The sequence below is a fragment of the Lonchura striata genome, chromosome 1 (assembly GCF_050655825.1).
Source record: "Lonchura striata isolate lonStrDom1 chromosome 1, ASM5065582v1, whole genome shotgun sequence".
NCBI classification, from domain to species: Eukaryota; Metazoa; Chordata; class Aves; order Passeriformes; family Estrildidae; genus Lonchura; species Lonchura striata.
Genome location: NC_140703.1, coordinates 25,948,602 through 25,968,332, shown reverse-complemented (window position 1 = coordinate 25,968,332; position 19,731 = coordinate 25,948,602). Strand labels below are relative to the sequence as shown.

Genomic DNA, 19,731 nt, shown 5'->3' with positions numbered 1-19,731 from the left:
GCCGCGGCATCTCCTCGCGCTCGGCCGCAGCGGCGGCGCCCCGAGCTCCCGGCGCCCCGCTTCGCCCCCAGGCAGGAGCAGCTCCATCCCTCAGCCAAGCGCGCCCTTGCTGCGGACCCCGGCGCCAGAACTCGCCCAGGCGCCTTCGGCCGCGCCCCTTTGGCAGAGGGGCAGCCTCGGGCAGCCGAGAACGGCACGGGCGGCGGGGCCCCCGCCGGGCGCCGCGGGGTCCCGGGGCAGGGGGCGGGCGGGAGGAGGTGGCCAGCCCGGTCCCGCCCCGTGGGTCGGGCCGGGAGCCAGCGGGACCGGGACCGGGACCGAGCTCTGCCCGGCGGCAGCAGCGCCCGACGCGCCGGGGTAAGTGCTGATTGCTGCCGCCCGCTCCCCTCCCGCCCGGTGCCGGCAGTCCCTTCTCCCGACCCTGCCCGCTTCTGCCGGCCCGGCCCCCGCCAGGGCACACGGCAGCCGGCCCGGGGCGCCGCGGGGAGCGCGCAGCCCCGCCGCCCTCGGGTGCGGAGCAGCGTGAGCGGAGCAGCGCCGCAGCTGGAGACCAGCCCGGAGCCACCGCCACGCCTGACCCCGCGCTCGGACCGGCAGCCCTCTCCGCCCCCGGAGCTGCCGTGTGGGCCGGGACAGGCACCCGGGCCCCTCCGAAGCGGGGACCCACGAGAGGGGCGTCCCTTTCCCCCTCCTTTCCCCTCCCTCTGCTCTTCCCCACGGCTGCGACCCTTGTCCCCATGGCAGTGTGTCACCCCTGGAATCGCAGCGTCGCGGCTGGCCTGCCACCCCTCCGTGGGGGTATCCAGGTACGCCGGTATGAGCCTGCCTTGGCAGCGCCCTGGCCAGGGGCAGAGTGAGCAGGACTGAGGGGCGGGGGGCGGCCTAAGAGATGAGGGACCTGGCAGGGCTGGGAGGGATCTTGGGAGGGAAGACTGACTTTGGGGTGAGAGTCGAAAATAGTGCTTGTGGCTATAAGAAACAGAAGACAAGTCAGGAAACCCACAGCCAAACTGTGTGTTGGGATGCCTTATGCCTTCTGGTTATATATATATTATAGGTGATGTTTTGTTCATTCCCTGGTCTGGCCTTGCTTATCACCTAGGCAGCTGTTTTTTCCAGCAGTACAGTACCAGCCTTTCCTGGCTCCAGACAATACAGAATTCCCAGAGTGGGAACTGTGTCTGTGCAAGGGACACAGTAAAATGAATCCTGCCTTTGAGTGGCTGCAGCAAAACTGTTTTATGAACAGTCCTGGCCCCAGCAGCAGCACTCATGCTACAAGAGATCTTCGTGATCCAGTGGAAAGCTTAACTTCTTTGTCAGGGTTGGGCAGAAGAAAGATAGAGGAGACAAGCACAAGCCATAAGAGATAGTTTCACCCCTGTTCTGAGTGATCTGTGTTTGCAAGACATGGGGAAGTTCAGTTTCCATCTCATTCAACCCTTGTCCTCCTCTCCCAGCTACAATGCATCAGGGGAGAGTGGCACCAGTTTTAAGGATGAGTATATCCCAAGAGACTAGAGCAATTTATACCCATGGCACAGCTACTCTTCCAGGAGCATAGCTGTGCAGCAGCTGTGCACCACAAATGCTGCTGTTCAAGGGGTGAGGTGAAACAGAGTCATATTTATACCACTGGCATGGCAATGCTTTGTCCTTGCTTTTCATACCTGTCATACTGATGATGAGTTCAGCAACAAGAGCAGTAGCAAAGGAAAAAAAGATACAAGCCATTAAATGTCATGGAACAACCTCAGTACAGCAGCTTTCGTATTTCTGGGGAAAAATCCTCCTCTTAAATCAAGGAAGGGTAGGTTACTGAGAACAGACTTGAATCTATTGTAACAAAAAGAAAGGCAGAGCACCCTCCATGCATCTTTTCAGTATTTCATCCCAAATATCAAGTTAGTTTGCTTTTCAGCACAGGAAGCACATCTGGCCAGGTATAGAAAACACAGACACAGTATGGATGGAATGGGAGTAGCACTAGCAGTCAACCCTTTACAAAGCAGGCAGGGCTTGGGACATGCTGCAGGAAAGGAGGAATTCTGGAGGTGGTGCTTGCTGCCAGGCTGCCAAACACTTGAGTGTGTGAGGTTATTTTTTGATGAGTGAAGGAAGATTATACTTCCCAGAAGAAAAGATATAAGTTCCAAATTTTGGCCAAGCCCTAGTATATTTGGGTATCTATGCTGGGTCTTGCTCATCATTTCAAATTGTTGTCTTTCAGGCTGCGCTCTTGCCCAGCTGACTTGTGGCTTTGGTGTGGCTTTGGTCCATCTCAAAACCATTGCCCACTTTCCAAACAGCTGCATTGATTGGTAAGATCCAGCTTTCACATGCACACAGGAGGTGAAATCTTGCGTTCTTCTCTTGGTTTAGATTCAGTGAAAAACAGAACAGGCCAACCAAGTCTTTAAGCAAAGCTCTGCCTGTATATGGGCAGAGAAAAGACCTTTCTTTTTGGCTTGAAGGAGAATTCATACAGAAAGTATAAAAATCATATTAGTAGCCACAGAGGGTACTGTTTTCCACAGTCATTGCAGAGCTCTGATTTTCAGTCCTCTCTCTTTCTCTTTACTGTGGCAGCCCCATGGCCCTCATCACTAGAGCCAGCAGCCATCCTAACGGAACAGACCCCATTCCCTGTGGGGCAAACAGCACCACAGAGCCTGAGCTGCCCCATTCACACGCCTACTATGCCCTCTGCTACTGCATCTTGATTCTGGCTATCATCTTTGGAAACGTGCTGGTCTGCTTGGCTGTGTTGAGGGAACGCACCTTGCAAACCACAACCAACTACCTCGTGGTGAGCCTGGCAGTGGCAGATTTGCTGGTGGCTACTTTGGTGATGCCGTGGATGGTGTACCTGGAGGTGAGTACCTGTCAGAAATGGTCAGCAGAATTGAACCACACCACTGCATGCGTGGCCATGTTCCTAGTGAAGGCTGTAGCAACATTTAGACTGATCTGTGGGAACAGCCCTGGAGCTGTCCTGCAGGCTGTGTACTGCTTGGGTATGCTACATGGATTAAAAAAAGGATTAAGTGTGTGTTGGTGGGGGGGGGGGGGGGGGAACAAACCATCCCAGCAAGATAGAATTAGACTCTTCAGTTTGATTGCAACTAAAAAATATTATTAAAAGTCAAGTTTTATTTCAGACTGGAGTAGTCTATCAGTTCAAGTGCATTCCAATCCTTAATGAAATCATATTATGCTTTGCTTTAGAAAATACTTGGCACTCACTCTTGCTGTGGACAGTGGGACTGAGGCTCATCTGTGGAGCAGTCTCTGCCCCATACAATGGTTATGATTTGTGAGCACAACAGTAGGTCCATTTCCTAGCTGTGTTTGTAGACCTATTCAAGGCTAATTTCTGTCTGTGGAGCTTGGATAATCAAAGCAGCTGATGCAAGAGTCATCCAAACAACAGAGAAGAGAGCTCATACACATCCCAAACACGAACCACCAATCCTGGCATTGCACAGGACTTCCTATAGGGCTGTAGGACTCCATCAAGACTAAGAATTAAAAAACAGTCCAAAAAGCCACAAAGTTTTTTCAATATTTGCAGCTGTTTATGGATCAGCAATGCCATCAATGAAGCAGAAATGGCATCATGCTTCAATTCACCATGAGCCTGGAAGTTGCCAAAAAATCATTCAGTCCCTAAAACCGTGTAGAATACCTATTCATCTACTGAAGGTTTGCCAAATCAGACTTCAGAACTGGCCCTTATTTATGGAGAAGCTTAAGGTGGATGAATGCCTCAGATTTAAATGCCACTTGTGAAGTTTGTGCTTTACACTTCATTTTTAGAGTCATCAGTGGCCAGGAAATGTGTTATTTTATCAATCATGCAAACCAGAACTGTCTCTTTTTGAGATGTCTTTTGGGAAGGCTGCGACAGAGCAGCAACAGGAACATTTTATGGCCTCAAAATCCTCATCTCCTCTTAAGGAGGTTTCTGGCACAGAAGTGTTATTCAGCAGTGTGTCTAGCAATCTTCTGTGGCCCAACATATAGGTCTGACACACCAATACTGCTGCCCTCTTCTTTACTGATCCCTGGTGCTGCTGAAGCTCACCAAGGTTTCCAAGGCAGTGGCATCAGGGTATCCTACCCTGAGTTTTGGGCATTAAACACATTGTGCCTTGTAGTCATTGCACAGGCAGAGGAGGACATGCAGCAGCATGGCTGGGAACACCCTCCTCAGTCTTCTCACAACACCCAGTTCTACCTCCAAAGGGGAAGAAAGCTTCAGGAGGAGGTTGTCACTGAGGTCTAATCTGCTGAGACCATGTGGGAGTCACACTGTTTCCTCATCCTGTCTCTCACACAAGAGCAGTGAGACCTAAGCTGCTCCGTGAGCTCCAGGAGCTCCACTGGACTGGTGTCAGAGGGGGGACAGAGCCGAGTTACTGCAGCTCAGCAGTCCTGACCACGAGTGCTCTTTGGACTCCCACCATGCAAACCCACAAGCAGCCAGCCATCTCACAGCTGCAGGAGCCAGCAGCAGCCCCAAGCATCAGCTCTCAAACACAAAACCCTTCAGCCTGCTTAGATGCACCACTGCTTTCATGCCTGCCATTTCCTGATGCAGCTTGGTTTCCTGCTTTCCCATCCATGTGCTCCCCAGTGTGGCCACCACTCGCATCTGAATTCGTATCACCATTCGTATCCGAATTGTGGGGATTCTTTTGTTTATTTTAAGAATTCAGGAGAGTGGTGGATAAGCATAATTTAAAAAAAAAAAATCATTGGGCATTCATAAACTGGAAATCTTCTTATAGAGTTTGGAAGTTAAAAATAATAACACCACAATTTTGTAGATAAAGCAGACTGGTCATCAAGGAAGATTGGGTGAAAATCTGACCTGAATAGTCTATAGGGATCATTAGCACTGTGTTTGGTAGAGCCAGAATTTCACCCTGGACACTATTCTGCTGCATAATCACTGAGTGGTAATGAGAGATTGTATCAGCTCATCTCTCTGTAGTTTGCTCTCATCAGTTTTAAGAGATTAATATTTGACCATCCACCTCACCCAGGCAGATGTGAGGATTCATTCAATTAAATACCTGCAATATCCTTTGAGATTCCTGGACAAAAAATACTGGAGAGATAAAGAAGAAGTACCCCGCCAGCACATGAAAACCAGAAATGCAGACTAGCAGGTTCTAGCTGCTGTAGCAAAGATGATTAGAACAGAGGAATAAAAGGAAGAGTAGAAATAGAATTTCAAAAATTTTGAACAAGGCATATAATAAAAAGGCTTTTCTTCACTGTTAAATTCTGGAATAAATTTTGGGTTCGTATACCCCACAGGTAAACATTAACTACTTCATTAACTACTCCAGCAGAGCTACTCCCCATCTCAGAAGTGGCAGGTGGAAGTGAGAACAGGTTTTAAGCCCAAACATTTTGATCTGTCAAGCATCCTCTTACACAAGCTACCGTCTAGTATGCAGGTGGTGTGATCTGACAGAATCATTCTTGAGAGGGCTCACTTCTGAGCCATCCCCACCAGCATCTTCTTCAATGTTAATGGTTCACATTCTTGAGCTCAGCATTTTAACGTGCTCAGGACCTTGGAAACTCCCTCAGTTAAGTGTGTGTTCATCTGCTGGGTTAGCAGCAGCTGGCTTTCATGTGAACACCTGCCATTGGCTTAGTAAAATATTCTTCAGACTCCACAGCTCACAGAAACTGCATTGCTTTTTGCCTCAAACTGCAGAAACATCCCTTACTGGGTCCCACTGCAAAGGCTTCCAGCATTTTTTTAATATATTTTGAGGTGGTCAAGAAGATCTCAAAATCTGAAACTAAAGTAAAAACAGTGTAGTGTTTCTTTGGAAGCTGAACCTACCCATTAAAGTCCCTAATCTCAGATGGACAGCCTTCAGTCTGCATGTCTTGTAGCTCACCTAACTGCAGAAAAACTCAATGGTTTGGTTTGACTTTTTCCCCTTTACTTACTTTTTTATAAGAAAACAAAGGAACACCATTATCAAGAGAACTGGAAAAGAAAGCACAGTTCCCTTCTGCATTCTGCAAGCCAATTCCCATTTCCTTCCCTGCATTTCCTTCCCCTGCATTCATTCAGGATCAGAGGGTCTAATGGAAGACTGCCTCGTTCAATACCTGATTTCTGAAATGTAGCAGCTGGGTCCAGCAGAGAACACCCTAAAAACACAGCTCACCTCAGCAAGTTTCTGTAGCCATGTGTGGGAATGCTGCCATTTTCAAAACCATTTACATTTCTTGGGATTATTTCTTAAACAATTCTCACAGAGTGAATTTTATATTTGTACAAATGCTTTTCTCTGCAGGGGGCTGCATCTTTTCTAGGCACCAACACTCACAGGGTTGATCCACTGCCTGAGAAGCCAAGCTTACTTGTGGCACCCTCTCCAGTATGGTCTGGGATGGGTATTTTTGAATGGGTTTTGAAAAGTTCCAAAGATGGATCCTGCACAGACTTACCAAACAACTGGCTCCACTGTCCCACTGTCGCTGTAGTCAGAAAAGTAACCTTCATTACCAGTTTGCACCTTTCTTCCAGCTCATTCCTGTAGCCTTTTGTCCTCCCACTGCACCACTGCTGTGAAGAACCCAGCTCCATCTTCTTAGCAATTTGCCTTCAGCCTTTTCAATAACTTCCCACTAGGCTCCAGAGGGCTGCTAGTCTCCCAACCCTCAGAGCCATCTCTTTTCCGGACTGAAAAAGTCCTGCTCCCTTAGCTGGTCCTCACAGCTGCCCCAACCCCTGTGGATTGTTTTGGTGGCTCTCCACTGGACTCACTCCTATTTATCAATGGTTTTCCTCTACTGGTGCCTTAAAACCAGGTGCAGTATTCCAGATGTGTCTAAATGTGAGCAGAGAGACCAGGAACTAGTGGCAGTTTTTGCTTACCTCCCAGGACCCAGCTGAAACAGCAGGATCTACAGGGCTGAAGGCTAAATCCAGGCTCTTTCCCAAGCATGGACTTTCCTCTTTTTTCTCTCCTCCTCCCCTATTAAGCACAGGACTGGGTTTGTTTGCAGCTGAACAAGGAAGCAGCCCTCCATCTCCTACAAGGAGTGGGCAGTGAGACAGACCACCTCCCTCAGAATCAGGCTCTCATCCCAACCCCAAGGACAGCAGGGACATGCTTGGAACATGCTTGTCAATCAAAAAGGTTGTTGTCAAGAATTTGGTGGCTGCTCCAAAACTTTTCTCCATTGCTAAGACTGGCTGTGGCTGTGGTTTCACAACCACGCACTTCAGATTAAAAATTTGAAACGACCAGAACAACAGCTTGGTAGCAACTCAAGCCCCTTTATCTGAGTGGCCTGTGAGTTCTCACTCAGATCTAATAATCAAAATCTGTAACTGAGATAAGAATTCAAATAAGGTTTTTGAGAAGCCTCAGTCTCAGATCTCAGTTTCATACATAAATGCAAAAAATTTGCAGCACTTTTCCAGCTCGCTGCCTGCAAGAGCACTCTGGCAGCTAAGCTGAGAAAGACTTTCAGCCCTTAGATTTTCTCAGATAATCATTAATCAAAGGATAAATACAGTGATATCAAATTTAAATCAATTTTTCATGTTAGACCTTGAGAGAAGTGATAGCTGCTCTTTCTTCTCCCTTCCTCCCTCTGCAAGAGCAAATAATGGATTGAAATTAAAGTGAGGCTCCTTCACTACACCCTAGTACTGTGTTATCTTGCACACAACACAGATGCCTCAATTTCCCTCTGCCCATCATTATGAAGCTCCTTCAGCTGCTGAGATACTTGGAGGAGAGCAGCTCCTCTCACAAAACTTGTCAGGACCTGGTGCAGAGCAAGGCTGACAGTTTTGTGTCGCTGGCACAGGTGACCGGAGGGGTCTGGACATTCAGCCGTATCTGTTGCGATATCTTCGTCACCATGGATGTAATGATGTGCACAGCCAGCATTCTGAACCTCTGTGCCATCAGCATTGACAGGTGAGACACAGCAGCATCCAGAGGGACAGCCTGGATATGGGGGCAGCCCTGTGCCCCAGTGGGGCAGGGAAAAGAAGTGGGGTGAGCACAGACAGCATTGGTGTTTTCAGGACAACAAACCCCTGAAGGTCTGTCCCTGCGACTACTGTTGTTAGTGTGGCTCTGCTCAAATTGTGCAAGAAGAGGTCTGTGCTGGAGGGCAGGGAGACACAAGTAATAAGACATCCCCAATAGATGGTCAACCACATCCTCAAGCTTTTTAAAGGCAGGAACCACAATTGGTCATCCAAATCCCACTGAGTGTGGAAGAGGGTTTCTCCTTCTGGAGATCTCACTCGTGAAGCTTTAATAAACAAAATCCTACCATATTCACAGGGAGAGATGAAGATTATTGCTGTGTAATCTTGAGCTTTGCTCTGGTTTTCTGCATTTTAAAACTGAGCCTATTTTAAGCAATGCTGAGGGCTGGGAGCCAAAACTTTGGCACATGTGATCCTACTGGGACCAAGGAATGAGAGAAGGGAAAAATACTGCATGCTATACCTTTGTAATGTGTGGTTCAAGGATAATAATGCAAGGCAGCTCTCAGTGCTGCTTTGGACTGGTGCTTCTCCATGGGAATCTGTACCCACATTTCAGTTTGCCTCTGTCCGCAAGACATGGCCCCCAGGCTCTCCTAAAGATGAGACTCCTGTGCCTTCCAAATCCTTGCCCTGCTGAGCTGCATCTCCTGGAGCGCCCCAGCAACCGAAGGTCCTTGACAGCCTGCCCCCAGGCAACGTTCTGCCTGTCAGGCTAACACCAGACCAGGCAGCTGAGACAGAGAGTTTAGAATTTTGTGGTTACTCCAGAGAGGGCTCTTTCACAGCAGTGCCCATATAACTCTAGGGGCTTGAGGGCTAGGGATTTCCTGGAGTTTCTTGATCTATCTGTTAGCCCAAACCTTGTAGCTTTGCATGCTGTGGATTCTGCTGGGCGTTTCTCTGCAATGCTGCCAACTAACTCTGATTTCCTCTGTTCCTCCCCCAAATGCCCCGCTTACCATTTCTACAAATTGCTGTTCCCATCATCTGATTTTCTCTACTTTCCTCTTCTATTTCTTCACCACATTCACTATCATGTTCCCTGTGCTGCTTTCACTTATCCTTTTAAAAACCTGGTCCTTTCCCTCCCTCCTTCCTCTGTCTCCTCTTCCCGGAGCTGGTTTGGTCTGCAGATACACCGCAGTGGTGAAACCAGTTCAGTACCAGTACAGCACTGGGCAGAGCTCCTGCAGGAGGGTCTCTCTCATGATTGTGATAGTCTGGATGCTGGCATTTGCAGTGTCATGCCCTCTCCTCTTTGGCTTCAATACTACAGGTAGGTGATACCCTGAACTATAGCACACAAGAGGGGTTGGCAGTGGAGCTGCCCTATGTATGGCCAGGTCATTTAGCATGGGTCTTGCAGATTTGCCAAGTTACAGAAAATTTTAAGGAACTAGAAAGCACACTATGAAGGGAGAGAAAAACCCCCATAAAACCCCCATGCGCTCTTGTCTATAAACTTGCCATTTGCTCAGGCAGACACTGACTATCATTCTAAAGGGCAAACTGGCCTGTTCTACTGCCAAATCAATGCCCATCAAGGTGTCCAGGTCCTCAGATTACTATCAAACAATCACTTTGAGTGCATGGAGCAAAACGTGCAGCACATACAGCACACACACACACACACACACACACCAGATTTAATGGCATCTTGCCGATATCAACAGGTTCAGAAGCACAGTTTTGACACTGATACAGAATACACTTCTAAACAGCAAGGATTGCATATTAGCATTGCTTATTAGAGACCTTCTTCCTATCCAACTGGCTGTCTGCTTCCTTAACTAATCCCTTGAGGAGGGCAAACAATTTAGCCTCCACCTTGGAAGCAGGTTGGTCTTTTTCCTTTCCCTCAGTTAGGGCAACATAGTCTCCCCTGGAGGCAGAGGAGCAGGGGAGCCTTCCTTCCCACTGAGTCACAGGCAGAAGCCTCTGTTCCCCATCCATCCTCTCCCCAGTGCTTGAGGCAGGAAAAAGATGGGACTGGGAAGTTCTGCTGCCGCCCTTTGCCTGGTTCAGACAGGGGTGGATGCACACTCTGCATCTGGACAGCTCAGAAGCTGTCAAAGGAATAGGAGAAAGGGTGGGAATAGACATGAGAGAAAAGAAGAGAACAGAGCTGCTGGCCAGAGGAGCAGTAGCCAGTAGCATGCTGGCTACTGCTAGATGGCCCTGTGTTGGGTTCATTTTAAGCATCACTTAGGTAATTGGGTAAGCCAGAGCATAATCTTCACTCCTTAGACTGCCTTTGACCCCAGCCACCTTTTGTCTCACTTTTGGGCTGTAACTGGCCAACACACCAGAGCTTCCTTGTACCAAATCAAATCAGCTTAGCCACTCCCCTCTCTCTCTTCTCCTTCCCAGGGGATCCCAGTGTCTGTTCCATATCCAACCCTAGTTTCGTCATCTACTCCTCTTTGGTGTCCTTCTACCTCCCCTTCATGGTGACCCTGCTGCTCTATGTGCGGATTTACCTCGTGCTCAGACAGAGGCAAAAGAAGCGAACCCTCACCCGGCAGGGCAGCCAGAGCGCCAGTGCCAAACCGTGTTATGCACACCAAGTAAGAGCCACATGAACCCAGCAGGAGCTGTCAAAAAGGAGAGGAATGCATCATCTCTTCTCCTCAAAGGGTTAAAACACAGAACAGAAAGCATAAGGAGGGACATAACATGTTTTCATCCCATCCCTTGCTATAAACCATGATATTTGAGGCGCAGAAGCTCCAGTTAAATCCTTTTCAGACCTCTAGAAAGAGAATATTCCCTGTGTATCTTTGCCCTTTAGAAGCATCAAGAAGAGCACAGCCTACCTTAGTATTTCTTCAGAGCAGGGTTTTCTCAGCCATGCATAAGACTTCATTTTTTGCATAAATTCTTCATTTATTGATTTTAATGTCTTCATTTATAGATTTTTGCTCTATGAAGCTTCACTCTCAGGGCTTCATAGGCTTTAACCTTTGTTATTAAAGTAAAAAACCCTCTTCATGTGACAGACTTAAGAGGGCAAAATACTCATGGTGCATGCAACATTTGTTCCACTGACCTTTCTAGATGAAATATCTACAATATGGGAACCAGCACAACAGTTTGAAAGGAATTACCTGGTCATTCATAGACACTCTTTTTACCCGATTTTGCACAGTGAAGCTACATCAAAAGAGCGGGGATGCTGAGGGGAGCAGAGCCAACACAAAAATACAGATGGGAGGTTAGTAGAGCAGGTATTCCTGCTCTTACTGTTCTCATGATTCTCTTGGGTGGGATGGAGACAAAGAGTTGTCAACTGCTGGTTCACCCCCAAGTCAATGCAGAGGACATGGTGCAATGTAAGAGGCAAGTGAGGTTAAAGATAACTCCTACAACTTCCCTCATCATCCTCTGGCCCAATGAGCAGTTTGGATGGTTTCCAGTTCCTCTGTGGCATTGTCTTTTGCAGGAACACATGGAGAGGAAAGTTTTGCCAAACAGACGCCAAGGCGCGTTTTCCCCCTGTCTCTCGCTCAAATGCACAGGCCAGGAGATGTCTACAAAAAGGAGGTTGCTGACTGTCTTCAGCCTGCAGCGGTACCGAAGCTTCTGCCACAAGGCATCCCTCACCAAGGCACCAGGGACTACCCAAACCAGCAGGTGGGAAGAGAGGAGGAGGAGCATGAAGCCAGCAGTGGAGGTCCGGAGGCTCAGCAATGGTAGAACCATCAGCAGCTTGAGGCTGGCCCAGCAGCAGCCCCGACTGATCCAGCTGCGGGAAAGGAAGGCTACACAGATGCTGGCAATTGTCCTGGGTGAGTGAGAGCCATTCTGCCTGTGGGGTGCCAAGGGGGTGATGGTTTGGGAATTCCAGGAGCACAGAATCTCCTAATACAAAATTGAGATTTAAAAAAAAAAAAAATGCAAGCTGGGCCTTGGCTTCAGCTATTACTGCATCACAAACTTAGGAGAGACAGTAGTGGGACATTTAGAGATCTAGAATAATGCTCCCAAATGTTGAGAGCCACCTATATTAGTGTTTTATTTATTATGTTTTGTTACTCTTATGTTTAAAATCAGTGGCCAACAAGCACTTCTTGAGGGAGCAACAGCCAATACCTTTGCTTTTCCTTTTCATTTTACTATTACAAGGCTGGAACAATCCTAAGTTTCCATACATGCAGAAGCTCTTAGATCTAATTACAGAAGGGGAAACTGAGGCAAAGAACTGCAGAGGAACCAGTTCATACAGCTGGGTAGAGAAGCCAGGAGACTGGAGTTCCTGTCACCTGCTGTGGTCACCAGATGCACCGTTCCCCCACCCATTAACTCTGTAGTAGCACAGAAATAAAGCAGCCCTCATCCTAACTGATTAAAGGAGCTGAGGCTTTCCCTCAAAGTTGTGGCCACTTGCTTTTGTCTATCATCTGACCACTTCCAAAGTCCCATACTCTTACAAAGCTGGTCCCAAGGAGCCCAAGTTTTGCCAAATTCCTGTGTCAGGAATAAACATGGTCTTCAGTGTTTGTGAAACAGAAACAACATGGAAATAATGAGGGGCTGGAGGGAGAAGTCACCAGTGCAGGCCCCTTTCCAAATAGTTGCTGCTCTAAACTCATGGATTGTTTTCTGCCTCTCTCTAAACCCAGGGGCGTTCATAGTCTGCTGGCTGCCCTTCTTCTTGATTCACATCCTCAACGCCCACTGCCCATCCTGCCACGTGCCTCCAGGGCTTTACAGTGCCAGCACTTGGCTCGGGTACGTCAACAGCGCCCTCAACCCCATCATCTACACAACCTTCAACACTGACTTCCGCAAAGCCTTCCTCAAGATCCTCTGCTGCTGACTGTGGGGCCACACTGGGCTGCGTGGCTCTGCAGCAGCCCTCTGGGAGGAGAAAAAGACAGGGACAAGCCAGTGAGTCCCTCAGTGCTGGGCACAGCCCTGGGTGTGCAGCAGATCAGCCACCGCAGGGCACCGTTCCTGGAAGCTGACAGGCTTGCAGGGCACACGCGACCCAAATGCAGATGGCATCTCTCATCTCTGCTGCCTACATGCTGGAACTGCATTTGCCCTCCCACAACTGGAACCTCAGCCTGCAGAAGGCACCCAGCTCATGCACAGCAGTCCTAGTAGGAGGACAGAACTTGACTTCTTTGATAAGGATCCTGATCTCTTCAGTCAGGAGCCAAGAGTGAAAACTGGACAAGGAGACTTAGAAAAGGAGCACTGATGGAGAAATAACAACTTTCCTGTTGTTTTCATCAAAAGGTTTGCCTGTAAAACTGGCTCAGTCTAAGTGCTTGAGAAATTCGCCCTAGTTGCAAATGAAATCTTCCCTTGGGCTGCCAGCTTGTATTTTACTGCTCCTTGCAATGTAGAGAGGTGGCTGCTCTCCCTCTGGTAGGTCAGCTCACATGACAAGTGCAACACTACCCCGGGGTCTCCTGTCCTCCTGACCCAAGGATCAGTGATAGATTGGCCACTGCTTAACTACCACACACCCCAGTGATTACTAGGGCCACCAAGAGAACAAGGCTCTTGATAGCTGCCATAGATTCAAACCTGTTTTTTCAGCTGGTTGCATGCACCCTGTCTCTAAACTTGTTCACAATCTCCTTGGAACCAATCTTCACCTGTGCTCCTCTCCTGACAGGAGCACTGCTAGATTTAGGGCTTGTACCACCTGGCTGCTGCAGTAACTCCATTTACAGCCCATATCTGGGGGAGAACTGTTTCATAACATTCCTCCCAACAAGAAGGGATATTTGCCTTGGGATCAGCCCCAGGACTCTCCCTGACGCCCCTTGCCAATACTCTTGTCTTCACATATGGCATTTGTATTTCCCAGCATCCAGGAGCTAGCCAAATACAGTCTGGCCATGGTCTCCTTTCCCATCACTATTCTGCAAAACCATCTCCAGTAGTTTCTGGATGAAAAAAAACAGCCAAGACCTGATGTACCATAAGCTGGTCTCGTGTCAGGGCACTCTAAATGCTCTTCCCCTCACATAGACAAACCTGGCATGGGCCAGAGAACCTCGACTTGGTTCTCTCATTTTGCCCCCTTGCTGTACTGGATCAGAGGCTTCAGCTCTCACTCCCAGGACCTGGCTTAGTTGTGCTGTCAGCCACGCTCGTTTGATAGCTTTGGGCATAACTCTGTGTGCTGTTCTTGTCTGTGTCCCTGCCACAGATTCTCCATCTGGGAAGGGCTTCCTTTCTTTCCTAATATGAAGCCAAAGTCATTGTCCTCTGCCTCCAGAGCATATAGCAGAGCTCTAGCTGCTACTTTGGTTTGTCTGGGTTTTAGGAGGAGGATCTTGTGGAGAGCATGTGTCATTTGCCTGGGCAGGTGCCCTCCATACTGCATTGTAACTCCCTTAACCCAATAAAACACAAATGTAATTGGAAGTTTTGGTATCTTTGTGATTAATGTACCTCCTTCCATAAGCCTTTTGCCATCTGTAGCCCTCTTCACACTTTCCCTGTAAAAAATTATCATCCACCTGGACACCCACAAGAAGTCTTTATTATTACTTGCATTTTCCTTGTAACTGGGAAAGAAATCAAAGGCTGCTGTAAGCACTTCCAGCAGATGAATTCTGGAAATACAGTCAGTTCGTTTCCCAGCTATGCCAGGCAGACATGCAGCAGTGTTACTCCATCTACTCAAAGATGCTGGATAGCACAGAAATCACTCAGCACAGAGGACAGGGGAGGTATGAATCAAGTGAACCAACCTATGGACAGATTGCCACTCCAGAAATTCTCATGAAGATGCTTCATAACAGAGATCACCAGTCCAGTTGCTTTATATAACCATTGTCATAAAGGAGGAAATGAAAAGAAAGATCTTTTAAAGGATGACTAGGTCCATTTCAAGACCTGGCCTAGCATCTCTCAGGGGTCAGTTTGATCTTACTTGAATTTGAACTTATTCTTCAAGGAGTGATCCCCAAGATGATGCAGGATAGAAGTAAGAACAGAAGGTGTGGCAGAAAACTAAGAAGCATTTTGGTGTCCACACAGCTATAAGGGATGAGGTAAATTCTGTATCTAAACATATGGTCCTTTCTTTACTAAGATCTGAACTACCAGGTCACAGAACTGACTAGAGAGAAAAAAAAAATAAAACAACAACAACAACAACAACAACAACAAAGACAGCACAAAACCCTCACACCATTACAAAAACTTAACTCAGAACCAAAACAATCTCTGTCTCCCCCTTGCTCTAGTGCTGCTTGAGCACCATGCTCAGTTTTCCTCTGTCATTATGAACATAGGTGATCCCATAGAAAATGCCAAGGAACAGAAGCAATCAAAGGTGCAAGCAGTTGATGCCCCTCCATCCTCTCCAGCAAGCCAGAGAGATTGCTGAGGGCCCCCCAAGACACACCTCCGCTCATTATTTACAGCAGAGCAATACGCATTCTCCAACTGCTCAATGTCTCCTACTAACCTTAATTTTCTACATTTTCCTCCTTGCTGTTTTGTTTTCCCTGCCTCCACAACTGGCTGGGAGAAGTGAGCTGTGATGCTGTGCTCTGCATTCTGTGGGGATTCATTTACATGCTGACATTCACATTAGAAAAGCCTTTGGATAATGCAGAAACCTCTCCTGCAGAGAAGAGGGAGCTCAGAGGCAGGCACAGGTTGCTGTGGCAGCAGGGCCGGGCAGGTGGGCAGTTGCAGCACGGGGCCCTGCAGGGTGTGCTCACCTCCACCAGCCCCACCAGGCAGCTGCAACGGGACACCTCAGATCCCCTGTGCTGGAAGACATTGGTAAATGAGAGAGAAGCCAGGAAGCAGCTCCACCGTAGCTGAGGGGAATGAAGACCCTTTGGAGATGAAGGAGAGCTGACAACACGCACGGGAAAGATCAGCCCCACCTCCCACAAGGTACAAGGCAGCCATCCAAGTACTGCCTATCTAGGCACATTTACAGCACGCCTGAGAAATGGACTGATAAACACCATTTATCCCCTGCATCCACCATCTCCCAGCTCACAGAGCCATGGGCTGTGGCTCAGCTGCAGGAACCCAGATGAATGAGCCCACATATCCCACAGTTTGCTATTCCACGTGTACCTGGGGCTCCCCATCTGTGACAGATGTGCCACATGTTGCACATTAAACCACAAAGTAACCCAAGTTACTAAAATCCTAAATGGTACCAGGCACTGAACTGAAGCCATCTAGAGTTAAAACCAAAAGCTCTTATGTTGCATTTTACACTGTAAAATACAAACAGAGAAGAAACCATAAAACACTCTACTTTGTCAGAGGCACAATAGGCACCAGATCATGCAAGAATCTTTAAGCAGAAGAGGACAAAGGTCCATGGGCCATAAGACAAAACAATCTTCCATGAGAAGAAAGCTGATTCCTGGAAAGGCAAGGAATTTATGGAGGAGGTGGGTTTCACCTGCCATCAAAGATCAATGCTCTGCAGGTGACACTGCTCAGTGAATATTCTGCAGGTACCTTGCAGCAGCTTTTGGACATGTTATTTTAACTGTCCCAGCTGCAGATATTAAAATCCACATTTGCCAGACTACAAGGACAAAGCAAAGCTTTGGCAGAAAAATCTCATTTCTCCAGGTAACCCTTCTTAGGTCCCTTAGGGACTGGCCTGGCCTGGCCAGATGCTCAGCTGGATCCCACGGTGGGGCTAAGCACAGGGAGCTTCCCCCTTGGGAAGATGAGGGAGTACACCTGGAGTCTGCCTCTCTAAGGGGGATTGGAGTGACTCTGTTCCCAGCTGTGACCAGCACGACCTGCTCAGGATGGCAGCTTCCCTGGAAGACAGAGTTTGGCTGCAGCTTATTGCTGTTGCTGATGTTTTCTGAAGGATGTCTAATCAATGCCAGCATTTCAAGGAAGGATCAACAGCCTGGAGGCTGCTGATATGGTGACATTCAGAAAACTACAAATAGGAATTATGGACAACTCAGAGGACACTGGTAGCAATCTGATTAGTTTCAGCTAAGTGTGTGATGGCTTGGTCACAAAGTGACAGACCCTGACAGCCTTCAGTCTGCAAACGCAGCTGGCTGCGAGGTGTCTCATCTAACAAGAATGGGCTCATCAGTTCTTTCTCTGGCCAATGCAAGTATCCCAAATCTGCATAAGCCTTTGAATGAGCCACTGAAGTGAGTTTTTCCTTACCTAATGGTAATAATGAATTAACATTAACATAACAATGTCATCTGGCCGTATTTTGCCACCTGCCTCATGAGCAAAGGAAGGCTCATAAGACTATAGAAATTTAAAGGTGTGAGTGACTCAAAACTGAACTTCTTCAAAGTCAGCATCAGCTGCTATGTACCTCTTGGTGAATGACATTGAACAGGATGTGGAAGATGCATCCCAGACCAATGCTGCCTTTCCATCTCAAAAGCCACTGATCCAGTTATTCTCTGTTACTCCCCAAATAGCCAATCTTAAAACATAGCAGTGGCTTTTCTTGTTATGCCTTCCTGGCATCACTCATGCCATCTCTCCTTGGTTCTTTACTGTCTCAAATGTCAGATCAGGAGCCCACCAGCTCTGATGCCAACCACACATTTCTACAACAGGGATACATTTTCTCTGAGGCCCAGGCCAGGAATTCTCCTGAGCTTCCTTCATGACTCTGGAAGTGAATTTCTTCCTGCCTGACACTGGTCTTATCCCTGAATGCCTCTGGAAATGTGAGGCAAAGAAAACCCCTGGGGCGAAAGAAGAAAACGAACATAATTAAAAATTAATTTCATTATAATGATTTAGGCACTTCAGTGAGACAAGCATCAAGCTTGTTGTATCCTTGGTGATGTGGGAAAGACCTTTCTGGCTTCCTGCCCTTAGGGACTCTTGTCAGTTTTAATAAGTTTTACTGCACAGCTGTGAGCATGGCAAATCCAACAGCCCAAATAAAGACCATTTTTCACCAGACAGAAGCACAAATACTGAGGGAATCACATTTCTTTCTGCCATCCTATGTCATGGCAGAAGGGCTGTGGTGCAGGTGTTCTGCTCACCTTGCCATGCCTCAGCTGAGAGGCAGCAGCACTTCTGTCTCTCTGTGGGGGTGAGGTCAAGGGACGTGAGCTACAGGACTCCCTTGAATGTTTGTGATGGCACTGGCTGTGGGCAGCAGGGGAGATAGGTACCAGAGCTGAGTCCAGCACAAAGTACTCCCATCAGCCTCAGCTCTGAAGGCTACCAGCATTACTCTGTGGCCTTTTGCATTTTTTTCAGCTGTTGCTGAATTCCCTGAACCACAACAGAGTGCTTCTTCCTCCTCAAGATGTGTGCAAAACAAGGGATGAAAAAAGGCACATGCCAGGGGCTTCTGCAACTTCATGTTGGCAGTACTACCCACAGACATACTGCACAGCTCCCACTCTTTTTTTTTTTTTTGCTGGCCTTGCCAAATCCTAATCATCCTGTTTGCCTATGTTCCTTCCTCCCAGATGCTCCATCTATCTCCTGCTCCCTTTCTTGAAGAGGCTGCATCTCTTTAAAGACTTCAGCTTCCTGCCAGTCTGTTCTCTCATCCCAGTTCCCTCAGCTTTGTCTGAGGAAAGCAACTGGCTTTCCTAAGGGCTGGTCAGCTGTTTTTCAGCACACAGCACTACTGAAGTTGACATTACTTTGTAGATGGTTCCATTCTGGCCCAGGAAGGACAGTATAAAAAAAGCTCAAGACAGATTCCTAGACTCTGCTGACTTCCTGCAAGATGCATCAATACCTCCCCTGATTACCTCATCAAAAGGCAAAACAGATGTTCTCATGTGGAAGGAGGGAGCAGCGAGCACAAAGCATTGCTACAAAGCCACCTTCATGTCACATATTACAACACATCCACCAGCTCTGAAAGGCAGCCAGCTCAAGAGCACCAGGTGTCACAGCACAGGCATGGGTCCAGGAACTCTGGCAAAAGGACCTTGGAACTCTCCTTTCTTTGTGAAAGTCTGTGCTGGGCCATTACATATAAGAGCCATCAGTTTTAGGTCTTTTCTTGATCAGCACCCTGCAAATCAATCAACTCTGCACGTACGGGCAGTAAGACACACCTTGTCCTGCAGAGCCTCTGGCATGAACCACTGCCATTGCCTTTCCCAGAGACCACTCCCTTGAGCCAGAAAATGCTTTACACAGTAGCAGCAGCATAGGGAAGACAGAAGTCTGGTTAATCCTGACCTGTCTGGCAGATCCAAATGCCTTTATTTATAATTCCTTTACCTTTGGTCCTCACTAAATAGATTCCTAGATTTTCAAGCTTCAGAAGCTTGAAATAATCCTAGTTAACCATATAGCTCCTTCTCATCCAAAATTGCTTCCCAAAGAGCTCTGCAAGACATTCAGACACACAAATAGCTGAGAACAGACCAGGCTTTCTCCCAAGATTTTGTAATGATGGGCAGTAAGCAAGGCCAGGAGCTGGAGTTGTGTCAGAAACATGATAGAGCATCCCACTGTGTTGCACCTTCATGTGACCAATGTAATTGAACACACAGACAACAGATGGAGACTTACCCAAGCAGTCCATCATCACCTCATTGTGAGGCAGGAAAGGTGCTGCTTTTTCAAATCAATATGTTTCCAGGGAGGAGACTGTGTACTTTGACAGATGCCATTCCCATTGGCAACACCAACAGGGAAGCAAGAACATTTTACTGCATCATTTTTGTGGCAGCACCAACTTTGCCAGT

General features: G+C 47.9%; 1 protein-coding gene across 4 annotated transcripts; it reads left to right on the top strand.

Moving 5' to 3' along the window:
- Positions 1 to 234: 234 nt before the first annotated feature.
- On the top strand, positions 235 to 14,443 carry DRD3 (dopamine receptor D3). 4 transcript variants are annotated; one of them, XM_085591463.1, is made up of 8 exons: positions 372 to 806; positions 2,231 to 2,321; positions 2,590 to 2,875; positions 7,861 to 7,973; positions 9,190 to 9,332; positions 10,427 to 10,623; positions 11,499 to 11,844; positions 12,679 to 14,443. In XM_085591463.1, exons 3-8 carry the CDS (start codon positions 2,594 to 2,596, stop codon positions 12,873 to 12,875), a joined length of 1,278 nt encoding a protein of 425 aa, XP_085447589.1. In that variant the 5' UTR covers positions 372 to 806; positions 2,231 to 2,321; positions 2,590 to 2,593; the 3' UTR covers positions 12,876 to 14,443. The 4 variants fall into 4 exon arrangements, with proteins under 4 accessions (XP_021404495.1, XP_085447589.1, XP_021404498.1 ...); XM_021548820.3 differs by lacking the exons at positions 372 to 806; positions 2,231 to 2,321 and adding an exon at positions 235 to 357; XM_021548823.4 differs by lacking the exon at positions 2,231 to 2,321.
- Positions 14,444 to 19,731: the final 5,288 nt, after the last annotated feature.

What these genes read in the sequence shown, in the direction of transcription:
- DRD3 (XM_021548820.3), top strand. Translation starts at nt 2,594, where the DNA reads ATGGCCCTCATCACTAGAGCCAGCAGCCATCCTAACGGAACAGACCCC. An exon ending in AACCGTGTTATGCACACCAA is followed by an intron (nt 10,624 to 11,498) that starts GTAAGAGCCACA and finishes TGTCTTTTGCAG; the next exon opens with GAACACATGGAGAGGAAAGT. An exon ending in GATGCTGGCAATTGTCCTGG is followed by an intron (nt 11,845 to 12,678) that starts GTGAGTGAGAGC and finishes CTCTAAACCCAG; the next exon opens with GGGCGTTCATAGTCTGCTGG.